This window comes from Bufo gargarizans, chromosome 2 (assembly GCF_014858855.1).
Source record: "Bufo gargarizans isolate SCDJY-AF-19 chromosome 2, ASM1485885v1, whole genome shotgun sequence".
Classification (NCBI taxonomy): Eukaryota; Metazoa; Chordata; class Amphibia; order Anura; family Bufonidae; genus Bufo; species Bufo gargarizans.
Genome location: NC_058081.1, coordinates 298,229,606 through 298,256,274, shown reverse-complemented (window position 1 = coordinate 298,256,274; position 26,669 = coordinate 298,229,606). Strand labels below are relative to the sequence as shown.

The following is a 26,669-nucleotide window of genomic DNA, read 5'->3' as shown; positions in this document are numbered from 1 at the left end:
AAAATGTGTGTAGTTGTAGGGGGTACAGAGGGAACAGGTGTATTCTCTGGCTCTGGTGCCCGACACTAGTATTGTATGGGGGCACTATGACAGACGATGCATTGGAACTCAAATTAAGACCCCATGCACACAAACATATCTGTGTTGCAGTCCGCAAATCAAGACTCTGCATAACACGGACGTGGTCCATGTGCTGTCCGCATTCTATTTGTGGACCCATTGTTTTCAATGAGTCCATGGTCTGCATTTCAAAGACATAGGGGGAGATTCATCAAACTGGTGTAATTAGAACGTTTCATTTTCCAAAGGAGCTGTAAAAAATAAAAGGTGGAATCTGATTGGTTGCTATGGGCAACTAAGCCAGTTCTACCTTACACTAGTTTGATAAATCTCCCCCATAGTCTTTTTGCGGACCAGACATACGGATTCAGAGAGCACACAGGTCATCCATATGCTTTCCACATCCGTATGTCCATTCCACAAAAACATAGAACACGTCCTATACATGTCCACAAAATGTGGACTGCAGACCCACTGAAGTCAATGGGTTTGCATAAAATATGAATGCAACACAGACTGCATACATATATTGCACCCTTTCAACATGGCAGCATCCCTATACAGACACAACCATGCATGCACCAGATTTTAAGACAGCCGCCGTCACAAATAGGCATATGCCGTTATCCAATATGGCGTCCGGACAGGGTGAGCCCCAAAGCACATGAACAATACAAGTATCGCCTGAACACACCCAGCAAGTCTCCTACTGGCAGGCAGGCAATTGTGCACCCTGCTAGGGATATTCAGATGAGCGTACACAGCGTAGCCCACATGTCAGCCGACCTGGGACTATTCTAGCGAGTTAGAACTGCTAGAATGCCCCGTATATCACTATAAGTGTGAATTATATTCATAAGGCCATGTTACTGCTAGGCACTTGAAACAATATGAGTAACATAATATGGTGTTTTCTACACCTAGAGTATGTATAGACACCAATTTTTATGCATTATCCCCATACCGTATTTTTCGTTCCATAAGACACACCTAAGATTTAGAGGAAGAAGATAAGAAAATAAATATTTTCCAGCCGATCTGAGATCAGATCCCTAATCCTCATCAGACCACAAATCAGACCCCAATCTTCATCAGACCCCCATTCCTCATCAGACCTCAGATCAGACCCCATTAGACATAAAATAAATTAATTAATTTACCTCCCCTTCTCCGGAGGGCGTGCCACTCTGCACATCCAGTCGCTATTTCTGCACCCACCACTCCCTAGTCTTTTCCAGGTACCTGGCTGCACTGTGACCTGACGTTGCACAGCTTCAGGTCATAGTGTGGGCACTGTGTCCTGATGATGTATGCAGTCAGGACAGTGCTGCGTGGTGCCTGGAGAAGACCAGGGAGTGGGGAGTACAGCTAGGAGCAGGTCCTACTGTGTACTAGTATTTGCTCCATAAGACACACTGCCATTTCTCCCCACTTTTGTCGAGAAAAAGTGCGTCTTATGAAGCGAAAAATACGGTAATTATAATATTCATATGACAATAGACTTCCATGTAGTTATATATATAGGTTCCTTCTGGTTTTTAGCGTTAAGCCACATTTAAGGGCTCATAGTCACTAGTTCAACCAAATTCACAGGTTAAGCACTAAGAATAAATGTAAGGCATTAGTCAAAAACATCCACCTTCAGGTAAGATTTAGTCTATAGAGGTAACAAAGCATTTAGGTTACAAGTCTTTAACTCGGCTATGTAATCCTACAGCCAATGGCAGCCTTTCATAGTGTAGCTCCTTAGTCTAATGTACCACTCTATACATGCACAGTTTAATACGGTCAGCTGATTCAGCTCAAAATCGTCGCTGGAAGTCAGCGCTGAAACTACACAATCCCGTCAACTGTGTAGTGGAGAGCTCATTGCTACAACACTGTTTCAACTAAGTCAATGGGAGCAGTGTGACAGTGACAAGCTCTGTCCACTACACAGTGGATGGACCTGTGAGGTCCCTGGTGCTGACTTCCATCAACAGAGCTACACCCAAACAGCTGATCGGCATGGGTGGAGGGATAGGTTATCACTTAGTAAAAGCTGGACAACCCTTTTAAAAGGTTAAATCCATGTTCCTGTGCACACTAATGCGGGATAGAAATTTTTCCCATACAACTAGAATTTTCTATTGCAAACACGATGCTGTGATTAATTATTCGGGGGTTTGAAGCGCATAAGTGGTCTCCATAGATGTATTGTTTTCTTTGTGGTTTTAATGATTCAATAGTGGTTGCTGTTAGAAACTACACTGAAGGCACAACCTGGGAATTCCTTGCACAAAGTCCATACCCATTTGAGGGCCCTTTTTAAGATGAAAATTGCAAAACCCATTAGGCTCTACCTCCCATTTAGCCCTAAGCCAAATCTTTTAAAACCACAATGGGTCTATGCTCCTGTGCAAAGACCATGGGTAGGAGGCTGGACACCCTGTTATCAGCTTATAACAAAGAAAAAAAGACCCGCCCTTCAATTCATTTGGGATCACAAAAACAAATGCTAAATTTCTATGTGTATTTAGCACAAGAAATAATCGAATGAGAAGTTCCTGTAAAGAAATAAAAAAAATAAAAAACTTTTCGTGTCATACTGGTTCCTGTGTAGCACATGTTCAGGCCTTAACGAGTGGGTGGTCTGCTGAATCCTCATGTTCATGCAGAGCTCAGGTGATGTCTTCTGGATCACCACTGGTCCCTTGCCGGCCTCCATAGACTTACCAGCACAGTAAGCAAACATGCATGGACTTCTAAACATTTAATACATACTGTATACATACATAGAATATTTTTTACAAATTTCCCATAAATTATTCCCTTTATGAGTTACGTCAGTTTAAAAGAGATTCAGGTAGCAGGTATCTCATAACTATAGTTGTCCAAAAAACTGGGGTTGTTCATGAGGATCACAGATCGTTCATCACCATGTCTTGATCAGTTTCTTCGCTCTCAGTGCTTTGTTTTTTTTTAACACCAACAATCAAGTTTATAGTCACAAGCTGACTAATGCACTGGAGCACAGAAGCTAGCAATTGGTATTTACAGGAAACAGGTTCAAGACCCGTCTCTACTATGCTAAGTGCATGTAGGGGTTTTGTGTTTTTGTGTTCACTGTACAGTGCGAAGGGGATCCGTCCTGTCTTTGCTTTGTAGATTTGTCTGGGAATACATAAAAGAGAATTTCCAATCAAGGTACATAAAGACGACAGTTCTGCATTTTGACATGTCTTCGCAAATTTGTGAAGATAATCTTTCAGCAAAAGTTCGAAAGTTCCAGCTCCTGGAAATACTAGACCGACATTTGCAAACTTGGCTATATGACTAGAGTTTTCATGCATTATGAATGGTTCTTGATGCTGTTTTCTTCCATCCTCATTGAAAGACATACTGCCAGTGTACCCACATCCAGAAGATGGACTATAGCTTGCCAAGCACTCCCCAGAAGCACATGCTGAGTCCTTTTCCTCCGAGTGTGTGAGGTGCATATGGACGGCATGGGCTTTATATTCTAGATGGCACTCACAGTCACCCTGGCAGCCGTTACGAGTTATGCTTTGTTCTTCAGCTGTGCTTGGTAAAGAACTGTCTACATAATTTGTTGGCTGTTCCGGACCTCCATTAAACGGGTGGAATAACTGCGTTAGCATTTTAAAAGCACCATGGAAGGAGTTAACAAGTTGCTCCGTCAAACCTTTCACAGGGCCACATAACACAAGACTGTGCGGCTGGAAGGCAAGGGAACTCTGTAAAACAAGATGCACATACTTTTTGCTACCAATGACAATGGGTTTGCAACTTGATGCCAGAAAAGTTTCAGACAAAAGTACATTACTGAAAGGTCCAGACATCGGGATTCCTCTGGTGATCATGCAAAGAAGATCAATCTCCTCTGATGGTAAGCAATCTACTATAGATATTCCACTTAGTTTTGCATAGTAAAGTACAATCTCATGTTGTTTAACACTTGAAAATATTATCTTAATTTCTTTCTTTTGCAATTGTTTAAGAAAATGTTTCGTTCTCTGTCTTAGGAATAGCTGGGACTGCTGTAGCTGAACATCTGATGAGACTAGAAAACCTATGTCTCTTTCAGTGAGACACTGATGGATCTGCTCCGTCACAATAAGCGCTCTGACTTCCCCCTCTGCTGGGCAGTACACAGAAAACGTACGGTGAAGTATTACGCCGGGTAATATCCTGGAATTATCTACTGGAAGTCCTGGAACTTCTGTAAGTAGCTCATAGAAATATTGGCTCACTAAACTGACCACACCGGAAAGGTCAGCAACGTGCAGAAAACAACTATAGAGGTATTCACAGGCAAGTCTACTAATGAACTCCTGGATATTACATCCAATTCTTCCAGAGAAATATGTATCTAATGTCTGCTGTAGAGATGCTCTACACAAACTTATATTTCCTTCTGTGTTTGAGAAAACTGAAAGAAAGTGTGAACTCAGGTGCTCTGCTGTAATGTGATCCAGAACTCTACTTTGGAAGGTCAACAGCATATTACTTAATCTTCTTAAAGCATGACCTTGCTTTTGATATTGGTTCTTCACTGTTGCCTTCCCAGATAAAAGCAGACCTTCATTTTTATCAGCTGCTGCCTGAAGCTCTCTGAGGACGGCACATAGGAGTAGAACAAAGGATTTCACACCATCACCAGTAATACTGTAATGCCTGGAGGCAGAGTTCACGATCATTCTAGGAAAAAGAAAATCAGAGCTATGATTAACGTTAGCAGAAGATCAGGAGTACGTACGTGGAATCACTAGTAACCTCATCTCTAAAGCAGCAAGAACATTGCTTGTCGTTTTAGTAACTACTTGCATTCCCCATGTAATAACAATTCTGGAGCATCTACTCTTATGACTCTAAGGGCGGGTTCACATCAGCGTTAAAAATTCCGTTATTGCTTTCCGTTATAACATGGTTATAATCAAAAATAATAGAATTATAAAACGGAATTCAAAAAGGAAACCTTTAGGCTTCTTTCACACGGGCGTCCCGGATTTGCTCCGGATGCGTCGCATGTGCATTGCGGGAAACCAGCGCAAGTAGGCACGTAATTGCAGTCAGTTTTGACTGCGATTGCGTTCCGATGTTCAGTTTTTTTCCGCGCGAGTGCAACGCGTTTTGCACGTGCGTGAGAAAAAAACTGAATGTGGTACCCAGACCCGAACCTGGACTTCTTCACTGAAGTTCGGGTTAGGTGTTCTATTCATTTTATTATAACCATGTTACAAGGGAAAATAATAGCATTCTTAAAATGTGCCTTGAGGGGTTAAAAAAATTATAAAAAATGAACTCCCCTCATCCACTTCTTTCAGGACCTGCAAAAGGACCTTTGATGTAAGATCCTTGTACAGTCCTGATCACAAGTTTAAGACCACTTGAAAAATGGCAAAAAAAATCATATTTAGCATGGCTGGATCTTAACCAGATTCCAAGTAGAGCTTCAACAGGCAACAAGAAGAAATGTGAGTGAGACAAAACATTTTTTGAGCTTTCAATTTAATGAAAACAACAAATAAACTGAAACAGGCTGTTTTTCAGCTGATCAAAAGTTTAGGACCACATGCCTTTAAAAGGCCAAATCTGTGCAAAGATGTGGATTCATTGTCATTTTCTTGCAATATTTTGTTTATTAAATTTTTCATTAAAATAAGATCAAATACAACTAAGGCTACTTTCACACTAGCGTTCGGGCGGATCCGTTCTGAACGGATCCGCTCATAATAATGCAGACGGAGGCTCCGTTCAGAACGGATCCGTCTGCATTATATTAGCAAAAAAAAGCTAAGTGTGAAAATAGCCTGGGACGGATCCGTCCAGACTTTCAATGTAAAGTCAATGGGGGACGGATCCGCTTGAAGATTGAGCCACATTGTGGCATCTTCAAACGGATCCGTCCCCATTGACTTACATTGAAAGTCTGGACGGATCCGCACGGATCCGCACGCCTCCGAACGGCCAGGCGGACACCCGAACGCTGCAAGCAGCGTTCAGCTGTCCGCCTGTCCGTGCGGAGGCGAGCGGAGCGGAGGCTGAACGCCGCCAGACTGATGCAGTCTGAGCGGATCCGCCTCCATTCAGACTGCATCAGGGCTGGACGGCTGCGTTCGGGTCCGCTCGTGAGCTCCTTCAAACGGAGCTCACGAACGGAAACCCGAACGCTAGTGTGAAAGTAGCCTTAACAAGCTTTCCCATGATACATAAAGAGTCAGGTAGTCACACGTTGTGATGGCAAAGGCAAAAAAACTCTCTTTTTTTTTTTTATGTGGTCAGGTTGTTGAACTGCATAAGCAGGGTCTCTCACAGCGCGTCATCACTGCTGAGGTGGGATGCAGTAATTTCTTAAATTCTAAAATGATCCTGAGGGTTATGGAACAAAAAAGTCAAGTAGAAGACCCCAAAAAATGTAATCAGCACTGAGCCGGAGGATCCAATTGGCTGTCCGTCAAGACATTGGACGATCCTCGACCCAAATTAAGGCCCTTACTGGTGCTGACTGCAGCCCCATAACCATCAGACGGCATCTGAGACTGAAGGGCTTCAAAAACAAAAAACGTCTTCAAAGACCTCGTCTCCTTGAACGCCACAGAACTGCTCGTTTGGACTTTGCAAGAGAGCACCAAACATGAGACATTCAAAGGTAAAAGAAAGTTTTATTCTCTGATGAGAAAAAATGTTACCTTGATGGTCCTAATCGTTTCCAACGTTACTGGCATGACAAGCAGATCCCACCTGAGATGTTTTCTATGCTCCACAGTGGAGAGGGTGCCATAATGGTCTGGGGTGCTTTTTCCTTCAGTGGAACAATGGAGCTTCAGGAAGTGCAGGGGCGTCAAACGGCCGCTGGCTATGTCCAGATGTTGCAGAGAGCATTCCTCATGACTGAGGGCCCTCGTCTGTGTGGTAACGACTGGGTTTTTCAACAGGACAACGCTACAGTACACAATGCCCACAGGACAAGGGACTTCTTCCAGGAGAATAACATCACTCTCTTGGCCCATCCTGCGTGTTCGCCTGATCTAAATCCAATTGAGAACCTTTGGGGATGGATGGCAAGGCAAGTTTACAAAAATGGACAACAGTTCCAGACAGTAGATGGCCTTCGTGCGGCCGTCTTCACCACTTGGAGAAATGTTCCCACTCACCTCATGGAAACGCTTGCATTAGGCATGCCGAAACAAGTGATAAACAATAACGGCGGAGCTACTCATTACTGAGTTACATTACTGAGTTCATGTTTGGAAGTTGGATTTCTGTTTTGGCGGGGTTTATGTTTTTTTTGGGAGGTGTGGTCCTAAACTTTTGATAAGCTGAAAAACAGCCTGTTTCAGTTTATTCGTTGTTTTCATTAAATTGAATGCTTAAAAAATGTTTTGTGTCACTCCCATTTCTTCTTGTTGCGTGTTGAAGCTCTACTTGGAACCTTGTTAAGATCCAGCCATGATAAATATGAGTTTTTGCCATTTTTCAAGTGGTCTTAAACTTTTGATCAGGACTGTATCTTCATTCAGCAGGACCTGCGCTGATGTCACCGCGCAATTACGTCTTCAAAAGGTCCTTTTGCAGGTCCTGTAAGAAAGAAGACATGCCGGTTGCGCGAAAAAGTGGATGAGGTGGGTTAAGTTTTTTTTTTAACCCCTCAAGGCACATTTTAGTAAGCATTCTGTATTAAGAATGCTATTTTACCTTATAACCATGTAATAAGGGAAAATAATACAGTGATTAGACTTTAATGGGGTTGCTCATCCCTATAATCTCCTAGCAACCATGCGTGAAAATCGCACTGCATCCGCACTTGCTTGTGATTTTCACGCAGACCCATTCATTTCTATGGGGCTTGCGTTGTGTGAAAAATGCAGAATATAGAACATGCTGTGATTTTCACGCAACGCACAAGTGATGTGTGAAAATCACTGCTCATCTGAACAGCCCCACTGAAGTGAATGGGTCCGGATTCAGTGCAGGTGCAGTGCATTCACCTCACGCATTGCACCCACACGGAAAACTTGCCCTTGTGAAAGGGTCCCCAGAGGCATTCTATTTTGATCCGTCATTAATAGAAGTCTATGGGAAAACATAATGGATTTTCTACAATTTGGATTACACCAAGGAGAAAGCTGAGCCACTGTGTCTCCTGTTGGCACTGCATCGTCCCAGCACCATTCCCACTTTCTTTATCACAAATGTAAATATACACGTAAAAAGATCCCAGTATAGTTTTGTTAAAGGGCTATCTCATGACTTATGTAAAAATAAATACCAGATATCATATAGTACATGACAATCCATTTCCAACAAAGCTGGAACCAGCCCTGTACCTCACATGGTTCCAGAGATCTCCACATTCATTGCTCTACTAGATTTATATCAAGCTGGCAGATCACGGGGAGTGTCTTTTCTGCTGCAGCTCAGGAGGCGTGTCCATGCTCTTCCTATCACAGCTAAGGGGGCGTGTCCATGCTCTTCCTATCACAGCTCAGGAGGCAGATGAAGGATGAAACTGAGCATGTGTGGCCTTTTCAGTGAGCAGTCAATGAAAAAAAAAAAAAACAGGAGGTGGCGCTATACAGACACATTTTTTTGAATAATTCAGTGGCTATGCTAATTTTTTTTAATTACATGCAACTACTAAAGTATTCAGATCCTGGTGCTGGGTTGAAAACTGTAGAATATTTTTCGTGGGACAACCCCTTTAAGAATAGCCACAATCTGGGGTAGCACACCTCCATCTGTACACTGTACAATGCTGTAAACCTTAGAGGAGACCTGTCCTGCAGTACTGATGGGCTAACCATGGACTATATCTTGCACATAGCCCTGCCTCCACACAATATATCACCCAGTATTGTATATACAATGGGAATAATTGAAAGATGAAGTGTCAAGTCATGTGGGAGAGGGGCTACATGATGCAGCAGGGTCCAAGGACCCAGCACAATGGGCCAGATTTAGGAATCTGTTCAAAAATAAAAACTGTCTATGTTGCCCATAGCAACCAAGAACAACACAGCTTCCATTTCTTATCGTGCTCTTGAAAAATGAAAGCTGTGCTGTGATTAATTGCTATGGACAATAACTATTTCCCCCATGACTAGTTCTAGCCTATAGATGCATACTGTTCTGCTAAATCTACGCGCTAGTCATAGTGAAATAATTTTCCTACCACAGAGTTTTATTTGGTATTCACAAAATATAAAGTAAAAGTCTGACCATTAACAGGTCCAAAAAATATATTATTTTTCTTCATCTCCAATAGACTTTAAAGTGCATCTGTCATCATTAGCCAGTAGGGGAAACAGTTGATCAGTGCTTGTCCGCAGAGTCTGATGATATCTCTAGTACCTCAATATTTGCTGGCAATCTGTAGAAAAAAAAAGGCTTCTACCCCGTAGGTGCAACAAGGGCGGTGCCACTGCACCCAGAAGCTTCTCTGCCTGTCTGCTATGTCGCACTCCCACTGCTGTGACAGACAGGCCAGGCAGTGAAAACATATTTACACCTGGCCATGAAGTGTTGTGGGAGTGTGCTCGGCACATGCGCAGTATGGGATGGAGATGCCAATCTGCCCAGTGGTCTCCATCCCTTTACTGCACATGTGCAAAATGAGCTCCAGTGAGACTTCAGGGCAAGTTGTGAATATGTATGTCTGTCACAGCGGTGGGGGTGCAGCATAGCAGACAGGAAGCAACGTCACCGCACTCTTTGCACCTATGGGTTAATTTGTATATTATAAAGAGAATTTTGTTCTACAGATTGCAGGCATATATGGAGTACATTTTATCTGGAAGAGTAAAAATACTCCTCTTACTATTTTTGAGGAGAATTTTTACCCAAGGAGGAGTATGAAATGTGCAGTAATTCAAATACATAATATATAGGCCAACACTTGCTCCATCTGTGTTAGAGGCTGCGTTTGGAACCTCTGTTCCAGAATACGGTAAGTCAAAAAGACCAGAGAAAAAAGCCTTCTATGCAGCACTTTTTTGTCTGGTAAAAAGACAAATCCCAAACGGAAACTGAACAGATCCATCATAGTCTGGGGCAGTGATAGGCAAACTGCGGCTCTCCAGCTGTTGCAAAACTACAACTCCCACCATGCCCTGCTGTAGGCTGTCTTTGCATGCTGGGAGTTGTAGTTCTGCAACAGCTGGAGAGCCGCAGTTTGCCTATCACTAGGGGGTCTGTTCAGCTTCTTCCCTGTCAGCTAAGCTGGGTTCACATCAAGTTTTTGTCATACATTTAATGTACACACAAAAAACGTATATATGTTAACAGACGCCGCCATACTGTGGCATCTGTCACCATAGAATTCCATTGTTAAAAAAAGTAAAAAGAAGAAAAAGTACAGTATATGTTAGCATATACATTTTTTTGCTGGACTTTACAAGATGGAAAAACATGGTACACTACGCTTTTCCATCCTGCAGAGTCTGAAAAAAAACAAACAAAAAAAAACATACTTTCATTTTTACAATTAAACTCTATGGTGACGGATGCCACAGTATGGCATCTGTCTGAGGCGTCTTAACATATATGGTTTTTGTGTATGTTTAACTTCTGACAAAAACCCAGCCTTACATGCCCGATCCAGCACTTCCATTATATTTGTTGTTCTGCTCATCTAATGGAGCAGAATAACAGAAATATATAGTGGTGGTGTGAACGTGGCCTAAGAGGTGGGTATTTATGTGGGGGAACCATTACTAATCTAAATAACAGCAGGCAATCATAGCTAAGGGATAAAGTACAGTCCAATATACTGGATCTTCCCTGTACGTTATCACTTGGCTATAATAGCCTGCCTGCATTCACTACATACATCACACACACTGCACCACATACACCAGTGTGTGATGCATGGGGGGCAGGGTGTGATGGATGGGGGGCAGGGTGTGATGGATGGGGGGCAGGGTGTGATGGATGGGGGGCAGGGTGTGATGGATGTGGGGCAGGGTGTGATGGATGGAGGGCAGGGTGTGATGGATGTGGGGCAGGGTGTGATGGATGTGGGGCAGGGTGTGAAGCACGTGGGGCAGGGTGTGAAGCACGTGGGGCAGGGTGTGAAGCACGTGGGGCAGGGTGTGAAGCACGTGGGGCAGGGTGTGAAGCACGTGGGGCAGGGTGTGAAGCACGTGGGGCAGGGTGTGATGGATGCGTGGCAGGGTGTGATGGATGCGTGGGCAGGGTGTGATGGATGCGTGGCAGGGTGTGATGGCATGGACTGCAGGGTGTGATGCATGGACTGCAGGGTGTGATGCATGGACTGCAGGGTGTGATGCATGGACTGCAGGGTGTGATGCATGGACTGCAGGGTGTGATGCATGGACTGCAGGGTGTGATGCATGGACTGCAGGGTGTGATGCATGAACTGCAGGGTGTGATGCATGGACTGCAGGGTGTGATGATCACACACTACATACATCACACACACTGCACTACATACATCACAGGCTGCTGCTGTCACCTTGTTCTGCGCCTCCATCTTGATGTCTGGACATAGTCATAGTCTTCTTGATGTCTGGGACATATCTGCTGTGGTCCTTGAACAGCGTACTCTGCTCTCGTTGGTACAGCCATCCTTGGGAGCCGGCCCCTCCTCCTTTCATCTCCCACCAGCTTCCCCAGCTGCAGAGGTCTGTATTGCTCTGGCACCCACCAAAACAAACCAATAGCAAAGCTCCGTGCTGTGAGGAGCTTTGCTATTGGTTATTGCAGGCACAGGCAGCATCTAGGGCGGATTGGTACCCCTTAAGGCTCTTTCACACTTGCGTTGTTCTGTTCCGGCATAGAGTTCCGTCGTCGGGGCTCTATGCCTGGAGAATCCTGATCAGGATTATCCCAATGCATTCTGAATGGAGAGAAATCCGTACAGGATGCATCAGGATGTCTTCAGTTCAGGACCAGAACGTTTTTTGGCCGGAGAAAATTACGCAGCATGCTGCGCTTTTTGCTCCGGCCAAAAATCCTGAACACTTGCCGCAAGGCCGGATCCGGAATTAATGCCCATTGAAAGGCATTAATCCGGATCCGGCCTTAAGCTAAACGTCGTACCGGATCCGACGTTTAGCTTTTTCCGAATGGTTACCATGGCTGCCGGGACGCTAAAGTCCTGTTTGCCATAGTAAAGTGTAGTGGGGAGCGGGGGAGCAGTATACTTACCGTCCGTGCGGCTCCCGGGGCGCTTCAGAGTGACGTCAGTGTGCCCCACGCGCATGGATGACATGATCGCATGGATGACGTCATCCATGCGCATTGGGGCGCTCTGACGTCATTCTGGAGCGCCCCGGGAGCCGCACGGGCGGAAAGTATACTGCTCCCCCGCTCCCCACTACTACTATGGCAAGCAGGACTTTAATAGCGTCCTGGCTGCCATAGTAACACTGAACGCATTTTGAAGACTGATCCGTCTTCAAATACTTTCAGTTCACTTGCGTTTTTCTGGATCCGGCGTGTAATGCCGGCAATTGGAGTACACGACGGATCTGGACAACGCAAGTGTGAAAGAGCCCTTAGACTTTTTCCAGGGAGTAAAATAGCCTGAAAAGGCATCAATGAGGCTTGTACAGGGGTTATTGCGACCTCTGTGTGTGTGATACCACTGACTGTGTCTTTTGCACACTCCTACAGCACGAGGGGCAGCCAGTCAGCAGTGCATAAGAGAAGTAGAGCACACCAGGATAGACTTCAGTACAGAGATACAAAGAGCCTGAGCACAGTGAATATGGCTGGCTTGGATGCTCTGCACCAAAGTATCTCCTCAGCCTCCGCTTCTTCTTAGGATTAGAAGAAGATAAGAAAAAACACTCACTTAAGTTATTACTATTAATACTAACAGCAGCCCGTTGTTTAATCTCCCGATCTTGGAGAAGCCCTGATCCACCACGGGTTTCTGATTTGTATGCTAGGGTGACAGAGGTCCGAACGATGGAATACTCCATGGCTATGTTTCAGGACAAAACTGTACTCTTTAACGCCATATGGGACCTGTGGGATAACTACTGGGCCACGAGGCAACCTTAACGACCTTGTGAGAAAGATGCCCCCCATTGTCTTCTGATTTGTCTTGTCTTTTGGATATTAGTTTGATGAAGCATTACTTATTGAGAAGCTCTGGGCTCTCGGGCCTCTAAGACACCTTCACTACTACTTGATGTCTTATTGGTTCTAGGATTTGCTGCTCTGTAGTCCTATCTTGGACTGATTAAAGATAGACACAGTTTCTCTTAGTTCACTTTATTGTTATATTACTGCTCTGTTAGTCATTTTCCATCATCGCATATTTTCGAGTGTTATACATGCTCAATCAACATGAATGGGATGCTTTACATGTTTCATCTTTTACCTTGTACTATTGTGCATGAATCTATTGTAGATGTGCATTGTCATTTATATATTCTTTTTTTTATAATTGTATATTTATTAAAAAGAAGAAGATATGGACGGACCATAGCTGCCAAGGCTGAAAAAGGGAAGGAACATACTGGAGTAGGTTCTTCTGGTTGGCCAAAATACTCCAGTCTGACACGACTGGTCTTTCTTTACTCCACTGCAGCAATGACTTGTCTTAATGACTGTCAATCATTGGCCACAGTGGTCACATTTCAACCTCAATGATGGCAGTGGTCACATTTCAACCTCAATTTTGCATTACTATGTTAAACCATACTTATCTGATCTAACACAGTACGGCTAGCTTCATACTAGCGCTTGTACTTCCGGCAGGGTATATAACCTGCCAGATCTCTCTGCATTCCCAGAAGCTACAACGAAGCAAAACTGCCCCATTAACTATAATGGGGACCAGAGGAAATCTGGCCACAGCCCAGCAAATATGTCTAGAATCCTGCTGAAAATACAAGCGCTAGTGTGAATCTAGCCTAAGGGATTCCCAGCGGAGACACTTTAAAGAGGACCTTTTTATCAGTTTAGCCCTAGTCTAAATACTGTTGGCCCCGTTGATTTCGGCGCCTTATATTATAATGAGCCGACTCTGTTATACTAGGCGGAGACTCGCAGTTTCGCTGGGGGCGGTTCTCTTCTCCCTGGCTATGAGCGCATCCAATCAGAGCACACCGAGCAAGCCCTGGCTAAGAATGGTGCGCTCTAAAAGAACCGCCCCCAGCGAAACTGCGAGTCTCCACCTAGTATAAAAGAGTCGGTTCATTATAATATAAGGCGCCGAAATCAATGGTGCCAACAGCGCACAAACATCTTTGTAAAAAAAAAAAAAAAAAAGTGCCATGGCATCAGTGGGGGCCGCCCTATAAAGGTAAGACTATAATTAGACTAAGGCAAAACCGATGAACGGTCCTCTTTAGTCCTAGTAGAGCTATCAATTATTGCAATAAAATTTAACTATATGTAATGCACATTATATATACCTTTCCACAAAGAAAATTAAAAAGGGTTTTCCAGGATTTTAATATTGATGACCTATTCTCAGGATCCACATTATCATATCATCCACTTTTCTTTTCACATTACTGCATGTGCAGGCAAAATTTAGCATATTCCCTTTCCCTGCAGCAAATCCACTAGTACCACATCTAGTTAGCGGCTCTATGTTCTGATCCCCCCACCCCATGACATCTGTATGTCTACAATAAATATGGAAAGGGACATGTCCGGTGTCGGCGCGGCTGCGGCTCTAAAGTGAATACGAGGAAGAAAGGATGCGGCTGCCGATGGGTTTTCGGAAACATTTCGGCGCGGCTGTCCACATCAAAATTATGAGATAAAAACCGCCGTGTGAACGGGCCCTTACAGCTACAGTACATGCTAACGAGTCCATATATTCTTGAGCTACTGGCTTTCTGGGCCCCCTGCCACTGACTGACAGTTTTTTCCAACTGAATCAGCAGCAGGTGGGCAGAAAAAGCCAGGAGCTTATGAATATGGGACTTATCGGCATGCAATACAAGGTTTTAGCAAAGTGGCTGGGTCAACTAAAGAAAGTAGGGATCTGTCACTAGTTTATGTTTCCCTTAGGACACCATGAAACTAGTGACAGATTCTCTAACCGTCAATACTTTCTATAATAAGCCAATATAGCCATGAATACAGCTCCCACAAAGGATGTAACCCAGATCTTCTACCCTCCCCACATTCTACAACTAACAAGATTTGACCATAATTTACCAGACCGAAAGCACGTGAGCTGAGAGAAAACTATTTTATTTTTTAAGAGTTAATCAAATCAAAATAATAACAATAAATAACGAACATTTAATCCGTGAATGCTTGAAAACTCTCCGATGATATATTCACGGTATCTCCAGCCCTGCAGGTCTTCTGTCAGGTGCCTGGTCACTGATGGTAAGTCCAAGATTATTATTCAATACTGATGTTGTTATAAACGTCTGATGTTATCATGGTGGAACGGTTTTTGATGTTAAGTCCTTTAGTCCAATGTCCTGATGTTGCAACAGCAGAAGACTGCACTAAAAAATCCCAATTTCTGGGCCTTTGCTCCTCTGCTGTTCTTGTTCTTTCTGAGACATTTTGGAATCCACCACTTTCTTCTCTTATGGATCTTTTCAATTTCCTCCTCTTCCTCACTGATTTTATCAAGGTCAAAGCAATTTTGGAATCTTCTTAGTCCAATGATGTTGTTTTGCTTGTCCATATCTCCATTCTCTTCCTCGCCATCCTGTATCCACTCTCCTTCCTCATTCTTTTTCTCTTCAGGAATGGTCTCTAGACTGGGCCAAAAGACCTCTCCAAATTGAGAAGGCCAGAATACTGGCTCTGCCTCCTCAACTTTCTTCCTCCATTTATCATCTGGGTAGTCCTCACTGTCCATATTCAATGCGTACAAACTGCTCACTGACAATGAAAATACTCCACTGTCAACTACAACCCTCAAGAGAATGTTAGCTCTGCAGCTCCTTATATAATGTGTCTGATGTCACAATGGACAAAGAACCAAAGATGGACAGCCAATCAAATTCTCTCTTGTTTGCATGTGGTTCACAATCTCACACTGAAGACAATATTCACTTATTTCTCAGAACATCAACAACCATATAAATACGTGAACAATTATAACCACAAGTTCAGTATACTAGAAAACATATTTGCCCAGATTTAAGTGTCTGCACCTAGAATCTGTCTAAAAAGTAGAGCATATTGGCACAACTACGGTTTCTACAACTTTTTCCAACTTGCTTGAGAAGTGGAAAACGTTTAGTGGGAAAAGGGCATAAAAATTGTAAGCCCATATATCTGCTTTATATTTACATTGCTTTGCTTCAATTCTTTTTTTTATTATGCACACAGAATATTTTGTCCGGTCTTTTTGACGGCCCCGAATGGAGTCTCCAATGCAGATGTGAACAAGCCCTTAGCCAATTGATAATTTTTAATTGAGTAAGAGAGAAGTGTCACACTAGCGGCACGGACCTCCGGCAGGCTGTTCAGGCAGGTGAACAGCCTGTCTGATCCATCCTGCCGCTAGTGAACACAAGCCCCGGACTACTGCTCCGGCCCCATTGACTATAATGGGGACAGGGCGGAATTCCGGCGGCGACCCATGCCTGAGAGGCCGCCGGAATAAAATTACGACATGTGCTGCCATGCCGCCGCCGGAACTCCGCCCCGCCCCACCCATTATAGTCAATGAGGCACGCGTTCACTAGCGGCAGGACGGATCCAACAGGCTGTTCACCCGCCGGAGTCCCGTGCCTCTAGTGTGAAACTAGCTTTAAAATGGTGTACAATGACTGACAACATTGATATATGCCTGTATACATCGGTGCCCTTCAATCCCTGTAAATTGTAAGGGGGGTGAAAAGGAAGGTGCACCAGACTAATATACACTGCAGACTTTAAAGGGGTTTCGCTGGATTCTCGGTTCGATCCATATTTATTCGCTGCGAATCGCGTTATTTATAAACAGGCTATTTCCTGGCTGCAGAGAGCCTTTATAGTGGTGTAGAACACTGTGCCTTGCAGTAACACACATAGGAAGTCTGCTGTGGTAGTGAAACAATACTGTGAGTCAGTATGACATGCAGATGACAGGCGTCGCTCTTAGAATCACTGCACATTTCACTTATTTGGCAGTCACAGGCCCAAAACTGACCAAATAACTCAAGGGTGAACTCAGCCTTACAGGTCGATGTTAGCGCCAAGAAGAAGCGCACTCCTTTTACACCATCATCAGGTGATTCCACATAGATGTCTACAGAACCTGTTCTATTAAACGCTTATACAAGTAAGGCTACTTTCACACTAGCGTTCGGGCGGATCCGTTCTGAACGGATCCGCTCATAATAATGCAGACGGAGGCTCCGTTCAGAACGGATCCGTCTGCATTATATTAGCAAAAAAAAGCTAAGTGTGAAAATAGCCTGGGACGGATCCGTCCAGACTTTCAATGTAAAGTCAATGGGGGACGGATCCGCTTGAAGATTGAGCCACATTGTGGCATCTTCAAACGGATCCGTCCCCATTGACTTACATTGAAAGTCTGGACGGATCCGCACGGATCCGCACGCCTCCGAACGGCCAGGCGGACACCCGAACGCTGCAAGCAGCGTTCAGCTGTCCGCCTGTCCGTGCGGAGGCGAGCGGAGCGGAGGCTGAACGCCGCCAGACTGATGCAGTCTGAGCGGATCCGCCTCCATTCAGACTGCATCAGGGCTGGACGGCTGCGTTCGGGTCCGCTCGTGAGCTCCTTCAAACGGAGCTCACGAACGGAAACCCGAACGCTAGTGTGAAAGTAGCCTAAGCCCCCCTGACAGAGTGGAGAGGGTGTCAGCAGTAAGTTTGTGCTGACGTCACTGATTAATTTGCCCTTACTCTGGTCCGTCAGAACAATAAACCCCAAAAAACAAATCCTGTCTGTTGAGTATACGCCTTCACTCGGTCAGCAATCCATCAGTATTGCTAATGCCAAAAAAAAAAACAGGAGTGGATCCAAAACAGAGCTGACACGTGAATGGAATATTTGCATGTCTTCTGTGTTTTGTACCCACTCCTGATTTTGGCTACCAAATCATAAGCCAATTCTGATGGAACCATACAGGCCTTAGAGCTGCTACACAGAGAGGATCCGTTGTGCATCTCATTTTCCCTTCCTTCTGAGAGATCAGAAGAAAGGTCAAATAAATGATTATGTCAGCCAGGCTGAAAGGCAAAATAGTACCCCAGTCATGAAGTGGGGAGGGTGGGAACAGCATGAGAAGTCCACAGAGTGGCCCTATGACATAGTTGTGAGGTGGAAGCAGCATGAGGAGGCCACAGAGCGGCACAATGACAGAGTGTGGAGGTGGTGGTGGCAGCATCAGGAGGCCACAGAATGGCAAGGTGACAGTGTGGAGGTGGAAGCAGCATCAGGAGACCACAGAGTGACCCGGTGACAGAGTGGGGAGGTAGGTGGAAAAACCAGTACCAGCTGAACATGGTGGGTGAAAGAAGGAGCACTTGGCATCAGATGTGTGGCATCAGGAGGGTGGCAGCATCAGAATAGTACCTGAGGCAGGTAGCCAGAAGAAACCTTTTGTCAAAGTGTTGGTGTGGCACCAAAGATGATCTAGTCTGATGCATCAGGCATTGGTGGGTGGAAATCCTGGCTGATCCACGCCTGATTCATCTTGACAAAGGTCAGGACAGCCGAGTTCTTCTTAGGGTAACTATAGCCCCCGCCGCACTAAACACACGCTCTGATGCCACACTACTGGCCAGGCAGGACAACTTTTCCAGGGAAAACTTGTGCAGTTGCGGCCACAAATCCAGTTTGGCTGTCCAGTAGTCCAGCGGATCTTCAATGTGGGGTGGCAGGTTGCTGTCCAAGTAGGCCACCACCTGCTGGTTCAGGCTCTGCTCCAGGTCTAGATGCTGCTGCTGGTGAGTAGTTTCCTCACTAGGCGGGTGAAGAAAGCTGCTCATCAGTGACTCTAGACTCAGGCTGCTGCTGATGGAGTTGGTACTGCTCCTGCCACCCCACCCCTCCCCAGAAGCCATGGCAGTGGAACGTGAGCGCAGACCTGCGAGAGGATAAACGATGGCGCAAATAGGCAGCGGCCAACTGACTACATAGGACGCCTCTATAGTAGTTCGGAGGGTCCAACAAGGTGGAGATCCAGAAGTCATCCCTCTGCCGAATGGTGACAATTCGGCTGTCACTACGCAAGCAAGTGAGCATGCATTGGGCTATTTGTGCAACCACCCGTTTCGCTACACATTGTTTGTGCTCCAATGTCCTCCTCCTCCTCCAGTTCAGCCCCCACAGGGCTCATGTGGCCGTGAAATGTAGGCACCACGTCTCCAGTCCCCTGACCAGCCAGATTTACCTGCATCGGTTCCAGGACATGGAACAGTGGAATGACATTGTTCATCCCATAGTCCTGGCGACTGACAAATAATGTGGCCTCCTCAATGGGCCTGAGCAAACGGCAGGTGTCACGCATGAGCTGCCACTGGCTGACATCAAAATTACACAGGGGAGTACTCCTGTCCGCTTGGAAATCGTTTATGGCCTTTCTCTGTTCGTACAGTCGGTCCAACATATGGAGGGTGGAAACGTCACATATCAGCCTATGTTGGGGGATGCAGTTCTGCCGCTGCAGCTCAAAGAGGGTGTGCTTTGCGGTGTACAAGTGGCTGAAGTGCATGCAAAGTTTCCTGGCCATTTTTAGGATGTCTTGTAGATGGGTGGAAGACTTCAGGAACCGCGTGACAACCAGATTAAAGACGTGTGCCATGCAGGGCGCATGGCTCAGCCCTCCTTGTTGCAGGTCACCATGGTTCCGATTTTCAGTTGTCGAGGAGAAAGCCAAGATTCGATTTCTTGATGAAGGACCCGGAGCAGTTCCTCCCCTGTGTGACTTCGTTAGCCCAGGCAAACGGGGTGCAGAACAGTGTGACACCGCTGTGCCTTGCACATGTAGTATGCTGGAGTGGCACTGTGAATTGTCCCTGTAGTGGAGGCTGAGGACACGGTGGAGGATGAGGAGGCAGAGGCGGACATTGTCGCAGGACCAATAGCGTGAGAACGTGGAGGAGGAAGCGGCGTCACCTGGCCAAGTTGCTGGTGTGGCTGTGCAGGACCACCACATCGGAGTGGCTCACCACTAAAGAAGAAGGCTTACCACTGAAGAAGGAGTTTGGTACTCCGAAACGCGTCTGGTGTTTCGTAGCAGTGTATCAGTGAATGTGATACAAAGAATGCGGTTACTAATATCATTGACTTGAATTCAACAAAATCGCTGTAGCACAACAGCCCAGATCGAATGAAACCACGCTGACATTTACCAGCCAGGAGATCCAAGAGCAGCCGCATATTTAATAGCATCTGGTGGCTGATTCAAACAACAGGTGGAATGCCACGTGGGACTCCGCATCAGCCGAGCCGGTGAGCAAATATGAATACCAGATCGGACATTAATCCACTACATGGTAGTTGCAAGATCATCAAAAAGGAGGATTTTCTGAAAATTGTGGACAACTGACAATAACATTTTATTTTTATTCTTTTATTGACCAATTGCAGCAATGTTTTGATTTATGCATATGCCAATTTAGTATTTGGATTGAGTGCAGATTTTCACCCTTGCAGTATACTAATCTAGTTGTTGTGAAACTGCAAACCAACGCGAATAGTAAACAAGTTATAATTATGTACATGAACTTTTGCAACTATCAATATATTTGATTCATTTTTATTTACTTTTTATTTTTAATGTCATTTAGTATGTATTTGTGATAATTAATATATTTATTTTATATATAAATACGCATATGAATATTCTGTGCAACACCAGATAGCAGATATATATATATATATATATATATATATATATTTTTTTTTTCCAACTGTAGTGAAGTGCGAAAATTACAGCCCTTTTTGTCGAGCATTAGTGGCAAAAGAAAAATATATATATATTCTATTAGTATCTCAATACCGACGGTGGGTGGGATGTGCACCTGGACCATAATTTTAGGCTGGTTGCGCCACTGTGACTTGATCTATATTTTTATATTGCCACTAATACACGGGAAAAAGGGCTTTAGAATAGATAACTGCATCGCTGAACAGCAAATATATTTTACTTTTGCCACTAATGCACGACAAAAAGGGCTGTAATTTTCGCACTTCACTACAGTTGAAATACAACCGAAGGAAGGAAAGGTGAATTGAGGTAATAGAAGCATTTCATATCACCCATACCTTCCTCACCATCCAAGCACCTACAAAAGGATCTCCCACCACTGTCAGCAAATGGGTGGTGATGGACGGGTACCCTTAGTCAATTATGACAGAGAGCTCCGTTAATAAGTATATGCACTGGGAAAGCCTCTAGCACATTTACTCAATGTATCAATAGTCCTCATTTCACCCAGCGAAGGCCAAGGAGATGTACCTTTGTGCATACATCTGGCCTGTATGTGTCAGCTAGCCATTAGCTCATTAGACAATGCTATTTAAGGGTACTTACACAATTGCGGCAGAGGATTCCGGCAGGCAGTTTCGTCGCAATCCGGACGCAAACGGATCTGGATGTGGATTGAAATACCGGTTTTGTCTCTCCAGTGTCATCCGGAAAAACGGATCCAGATTTAATGGTCTGTGCATGCATGGGCCGGAATAACGGATCCGTCAATGGAAATTTAGGCCGGATCCGGCATTCCGGCAAGTGTTCAGGAATCTTGGCCAGAGAGAAAACTGCAGCAAACTGCGGTATTTTCTCCGGCCAAAAAACTTAAGAGGAACTGAACTGATGCATCCTGAATGGATTGCTCTACAGTCAGGATGCATTAGGATAAAACTGATCAGTTTTTTCCCAGTATTGAGCCCCTAGGACGGAACTCAATACCGGAAAAGAAAAACGCTAATGTGAAAGTACCCTAATGCCGAAAGGGTGAGAAAAAAATGATATGGCATACTTAGATATGTATATATATGTATATGATATACTTCTTTTTTAGAACAAAATATTTTTTTATTAGAATTTTCAAAGAAATTTCAATATAACATACAGGAAATTGAATGTTTCACACGTAATAATGGGAGGCTACTTGCAATGCATGCCATTCTATGTCTACCCAGTGGCCTACGACCCAGCCTTACAGGTAGGTCTCACTATGCAAACTTTTGACAGAGAGCTATGGTGCTGTGTAAACAAAGCCTTAACTTTATGGGTGAGGGGCCCTCAGTCAGTTCATGGCTGATGGGTCATGGATGGCCCCCTTAAAACGTGTGGTGGTGGCAGGGTGTGATGCACGGGGGGCAGGGTGTGATGCACGGGGGGCAGGGTGTGGTGCACGGGGGGCAGGGTGTGGTGCACGGGGGGCAGGGTGTGGTGCACGGGGGGCAGGGTGTGAAAGGGTCCTTAGAGGCATTCTATTTTGATCCATCATTAATAGAGGTCTATGGGCAAACATAATGGATTTTCTACAATTTGCATTACACCAAGGAGAAAGCTGAGCCACTGTGTCTCCTGTTGGCACTGCATCGTCCCAGCACCATTCCCGCTTTCTTTATCACAAATGTAAATATACACGTAAAAAGATCCCAGTATAGTTTTGTTAAAGGGCTATCTCATGACTTATATAAAAATAAATACCAGACATCATATAGTACATGACAATCTATTTCTAACAAAGCTAGAACCAGCCCTGTACCTCACATGGATCCAAGGATCTCCCCAGTCATTGCTCTACTAGATTTATATCAAGCTGGCAGCTCAAGGGGAGTGTCTTTCCTGGTGCAGCTCTGGAGGCGTGGCCATGCTCTCCCTATCACAGCTCAGGAGGCAGATGAAGGATGAAACTGAGCATGTGCGGCCTTCTCAGTGAGCAGGTCAAAGAAATAAGGGGGGGGGGGGGGAAACAGGAGGTGGCGCTATACAGACACATTTTATTGAATAATTCAGTGGCTATGCTAATTTTTTAATTACATGCAACTACTAAAGTATTCAGATCCTGGTGCTGGTTTGAAAACTGTAGAACATTTTTCGTGGGACAACGCCTTTAAGAATAGCCACAATCTGGGGTAGCACACCTCCATCTGTACACTGTACAATGCTGCAAACCTTAGAGGAGACCTGTCCTGCAGTACTGATGGGCTAACCATGGACTATATCTTGCACATAGCCCTGCCTCCACACAATATATCACCCAGTATTGTATATACAATGGGAATAATTGAAAGATGAAGTGTCACGTCATGTGGGAGAGGGGCTAAATGATGCAGCAGGGTCTGTGCTGTGGGGCAGGGGAGGGAGAGGCGTGTCCCTCCCCTGTTATTCTGATAGGCCGCAGGCACTAATGCCTGCAGCCTATCAGAGGCCGGCTCAGGCAGCGCGATGACGTCATTATCATCGCGACGCCCGAGCCGGGCAGCATACACACAGCAGGGACACAGGCCGGAAGAGGCTTGCGTCGCTGCTGATGGAGGTAAGTATTATTATTATTATTATTATTTTTTTTTTCTTCTTTGCAGGGGGCTGGCACTCTGGGGGGGTATCTGGCACTATGGGGGGAGATCTGGCACCATAGGGGGGGCTTGCACTATAGGGAGGATCTGGCATTATGGGGGGATCTGGCACTATGGGGGAGATCTGGCACTATGGGGGAGATCTGGCACTATGGGGGAGATCTGGCACTATGGGGGGGCACTATAGGGGGAGCTGGCACTATAGGGGGAGCTGGCACTATAGGGGGAGCTGGCACTATGGAGGGTAGCTGGCACTATGGGGGGGACTATAGGGGGAGCTGGCACTATAGGGGGGGCTGGCACTATGGGGGGGGCACTATAGGGGGAGCTGGCACTATGGGGGGGCACTATAGGGGGAGCTGGCACTATAGGGGGAGCTGGCACTATGGGGGAGCTGGCACTATGGGGGGCTGGCACTATTGGGGAGCTGACACTATGGGGGGGCTGGCACTATGGGGGGGCTGGCACTATGCGGGGGAGCTGGCACTATGAGGGGAGCTGGCACTATGGGGGCATTTCTTACTGGCACATTATGGGGGGGCACCATGGGGGTATCTGGGGGCTCTAAAGGGGCTTTTTTTTAATTATTGGCACATTCTGGGGGGCACTATAGGGGAGAGCAGCACTATGGGGCATCTGGTGTTACTATAGGGGCATTATTTGGGGGCACTATGGGGAAGTGGGGGCTCTAAAGGGGCCTTTTGTATTCGAACATTATGGGGGGCACTATGGCATTTAGTGGGACTAAGGGGGCATTTTTTACTGGCACATTATGAGAGGCACTATAGGGGAGAGCGGCACTATGGGGGAGTGGAGCACTATTGGGGCATATGGTGGCATTAAGAAGGGGCATTTTTTTACTGGTACATTGTGGGGGAGAGGAGCACTATAGGGGCATCTGCTGGGGGCACTAAGGGGCATTTTTTTTACTAGCATATTATGGGGGACACTATGGGGAAGGGGGAGAGGAGCAGTATGAGGGCATTTACTGGGGCACTATATAGGGGTATTTTATACTGGCATACATTATGGGGACATTAGCTCAACTGCAGGCACTAAGCAGGGGGTATTTCATGTACTGTCATATTATAGGGAAAATTAGTACTACTAGGGGGTATTATGGGGAGCTTTACTACTACTAGGGGCTATGAAGAACATGATTACTAGTGAACCATAGGGGCATTATTACTACTAAGTGTGCTCTGGCAGAGAATTATTTCTATCCGTGGGATTTTGGGGAGCACTGTTACTTTGGGGGCACCCTGGCATAGTATCAGCTTAGCACAATTATTTTTGGGGGACATTATCTTTATACTTTTAGTGTCTGGGCGCAGTTATTTTTTTAGAGCACTGTGTGCCAATAATTGTTTAAGGGGGCACTATTTGTGTGGTAGTAGTATTCCCAGGGGTACTGTTTCTGCAGTATAGTATTGGGGGCATAGCGGGTACAGTATTGGGGGCACTATCTGTGTGGTAGTAGTATTTCCAGGGGGACTGTTTCTGCAGTATAGTATTGGGGGTGGCAGGAAACGAATGTCTGTTTCTCAATCTCTGCAGAGACGGGAGATGGCAGAAAAATCATCATGGCGGTCTGGTCTGAATGGAGAAGATGAGGAAAGAGAACGTCTACAACAAAGGTGACATCACTGGATGTAAGAGGTATGTGGTGCTATGTAGGAGAGGAGATGCTCCGGCTACTCCCTCTGCCATTTGCAGAAGGAGGATTCAGAGCTGGGTGAGGACGACGAAAGGGGGCAGCAGGCCACGGGCGGGTGGCAGATGGTGGGGGGAACCACAGGCCTTGAGCAGGATCAGGGGAGGGAGGACAGCTTCCTGGCTGTAGCCGGCTGTCTATTGTATAATGTGAAGCAGGCAGTGCAGCCAGGACACTTCCTCCCCTCTCCGTATGATGTGTAGAGACAGGCCGCAACTATAGAATGTCAGCGGTACAGTGTGTGTTGGGAGTGGCCTATTATATGTGGGAGGGGCTTTTAATAATGGGCGGGGCTAAAAATGGGCCACTTGACTAGATTTGCCCCCCAGGACTAAGGCTGCCAGCCCTCCCCTGGTCCAAGGACCCAGCACAATGGGCCAGATTTAGGAATCTGTTCAAAAAAAAAAAAAAAAAAAACTGTCTATGTTGCCCATAGCAACCAAGCACAACAAAGCTTCCATTTCTTATCGTGCTCTTGAAAAAATGAAAGCTGTGCTGTGATGAATTGCTATGGACAATAATTATTGCCCCCATGACTAGTTCTAGCCTATAGATGCATGCTGTTCTGCTATATCTACGCGCTAGTCATAGTGAAATAATTTTCCTACCAGAGTTTTATTTGGTATTCACAAAATATAAAGTAAAAGTCTGACCATTAACAGGTCCAAAACATATATTATTTGTGCACCTGTCATCATTAGCCAGTAGGGGAAACGGTTGATCAGTGCTTGTCCGCAGAGTTTGACGATATCTCTAGTACCTCCATATTTTCTGGCAATCTGTAGAAAAAAAAGGCTTCTACCCCGTAGGTGCAACAAGGGCGGTGCCACTGCACCCAGAAGCTTCTCTGCCTGTCTGCTATGTCGCACTCCCACTGCTGTGACAGACAGGCCAGGCAGTGAAAACATATTTACACCTGGCCATGAAGTGTTGTGGGAGTGTGCTCGGCACATGCGCAGTATGGGATGGAGATGCCAATCTGCCCAGTGGTCTCTATCCCTTTACTGCGCATGTGCAAAATGAGCTCCAGTGAGACTTCAGGGCAAGTTGTGAATATGTATGTCTGTCACAGCGGTGGGGGTGCAGCATAGCAGACAGGAAGCAACGTCACCGCACTCTTTGCACCTATGGGTTAATTTGTATATTATAAAGAGAATTTTGTTCTACAGATTGCAGGCATATATGGACTACATTTTACCTGGAAGAGTAAAAATACTCCTCTTACTATTTTTGAGGAGTATTTTTACCCAAGGAGGAGTATGAAATGTGCAGTAATTTAAATACATAATATATAGGCCAACACTTGCTCCATCTGTGTTGGAGGCTGCGTTTGGAACCTCTGTTCCAGAATACGGTAAGTCAAAAAGACCAGAGAAAAAAGCCTTCTATGCAGCACTTTTTTGTCTGGTAAAAAGACAAATCCCAAACGGAAACTGAACAGAT

At 45.4% G+C, this 26,669-nt stretch overlaps 1 protein-coding gene across 1 annotated transcript in view; it reads right to left on the bottom strand.

Moving 5' to 3' along the window:
* Window positions 1–2,805: 2,805 nt before the first annotated feature.
* BBS10 (Bardet-Biedl syndrome 10) overlaps window positions 2,806–26,669 on the bottom strand; it is a 66,491-nt gene continuing 42,627 nt past the window's right edge. The window contains exon 3 of the mRNA XM_044277122.1: window positions 2,806–4,761. Within this exon, the coding sequence (XP_044133057.1) occupies window positions 2,961–4,761 (1,801 nt within the window). The 3' untranslated portion in view covers window positions 2,806–2,960. The remainder of the gene's footprint in view (window positions 4,762–26,669) is intronic.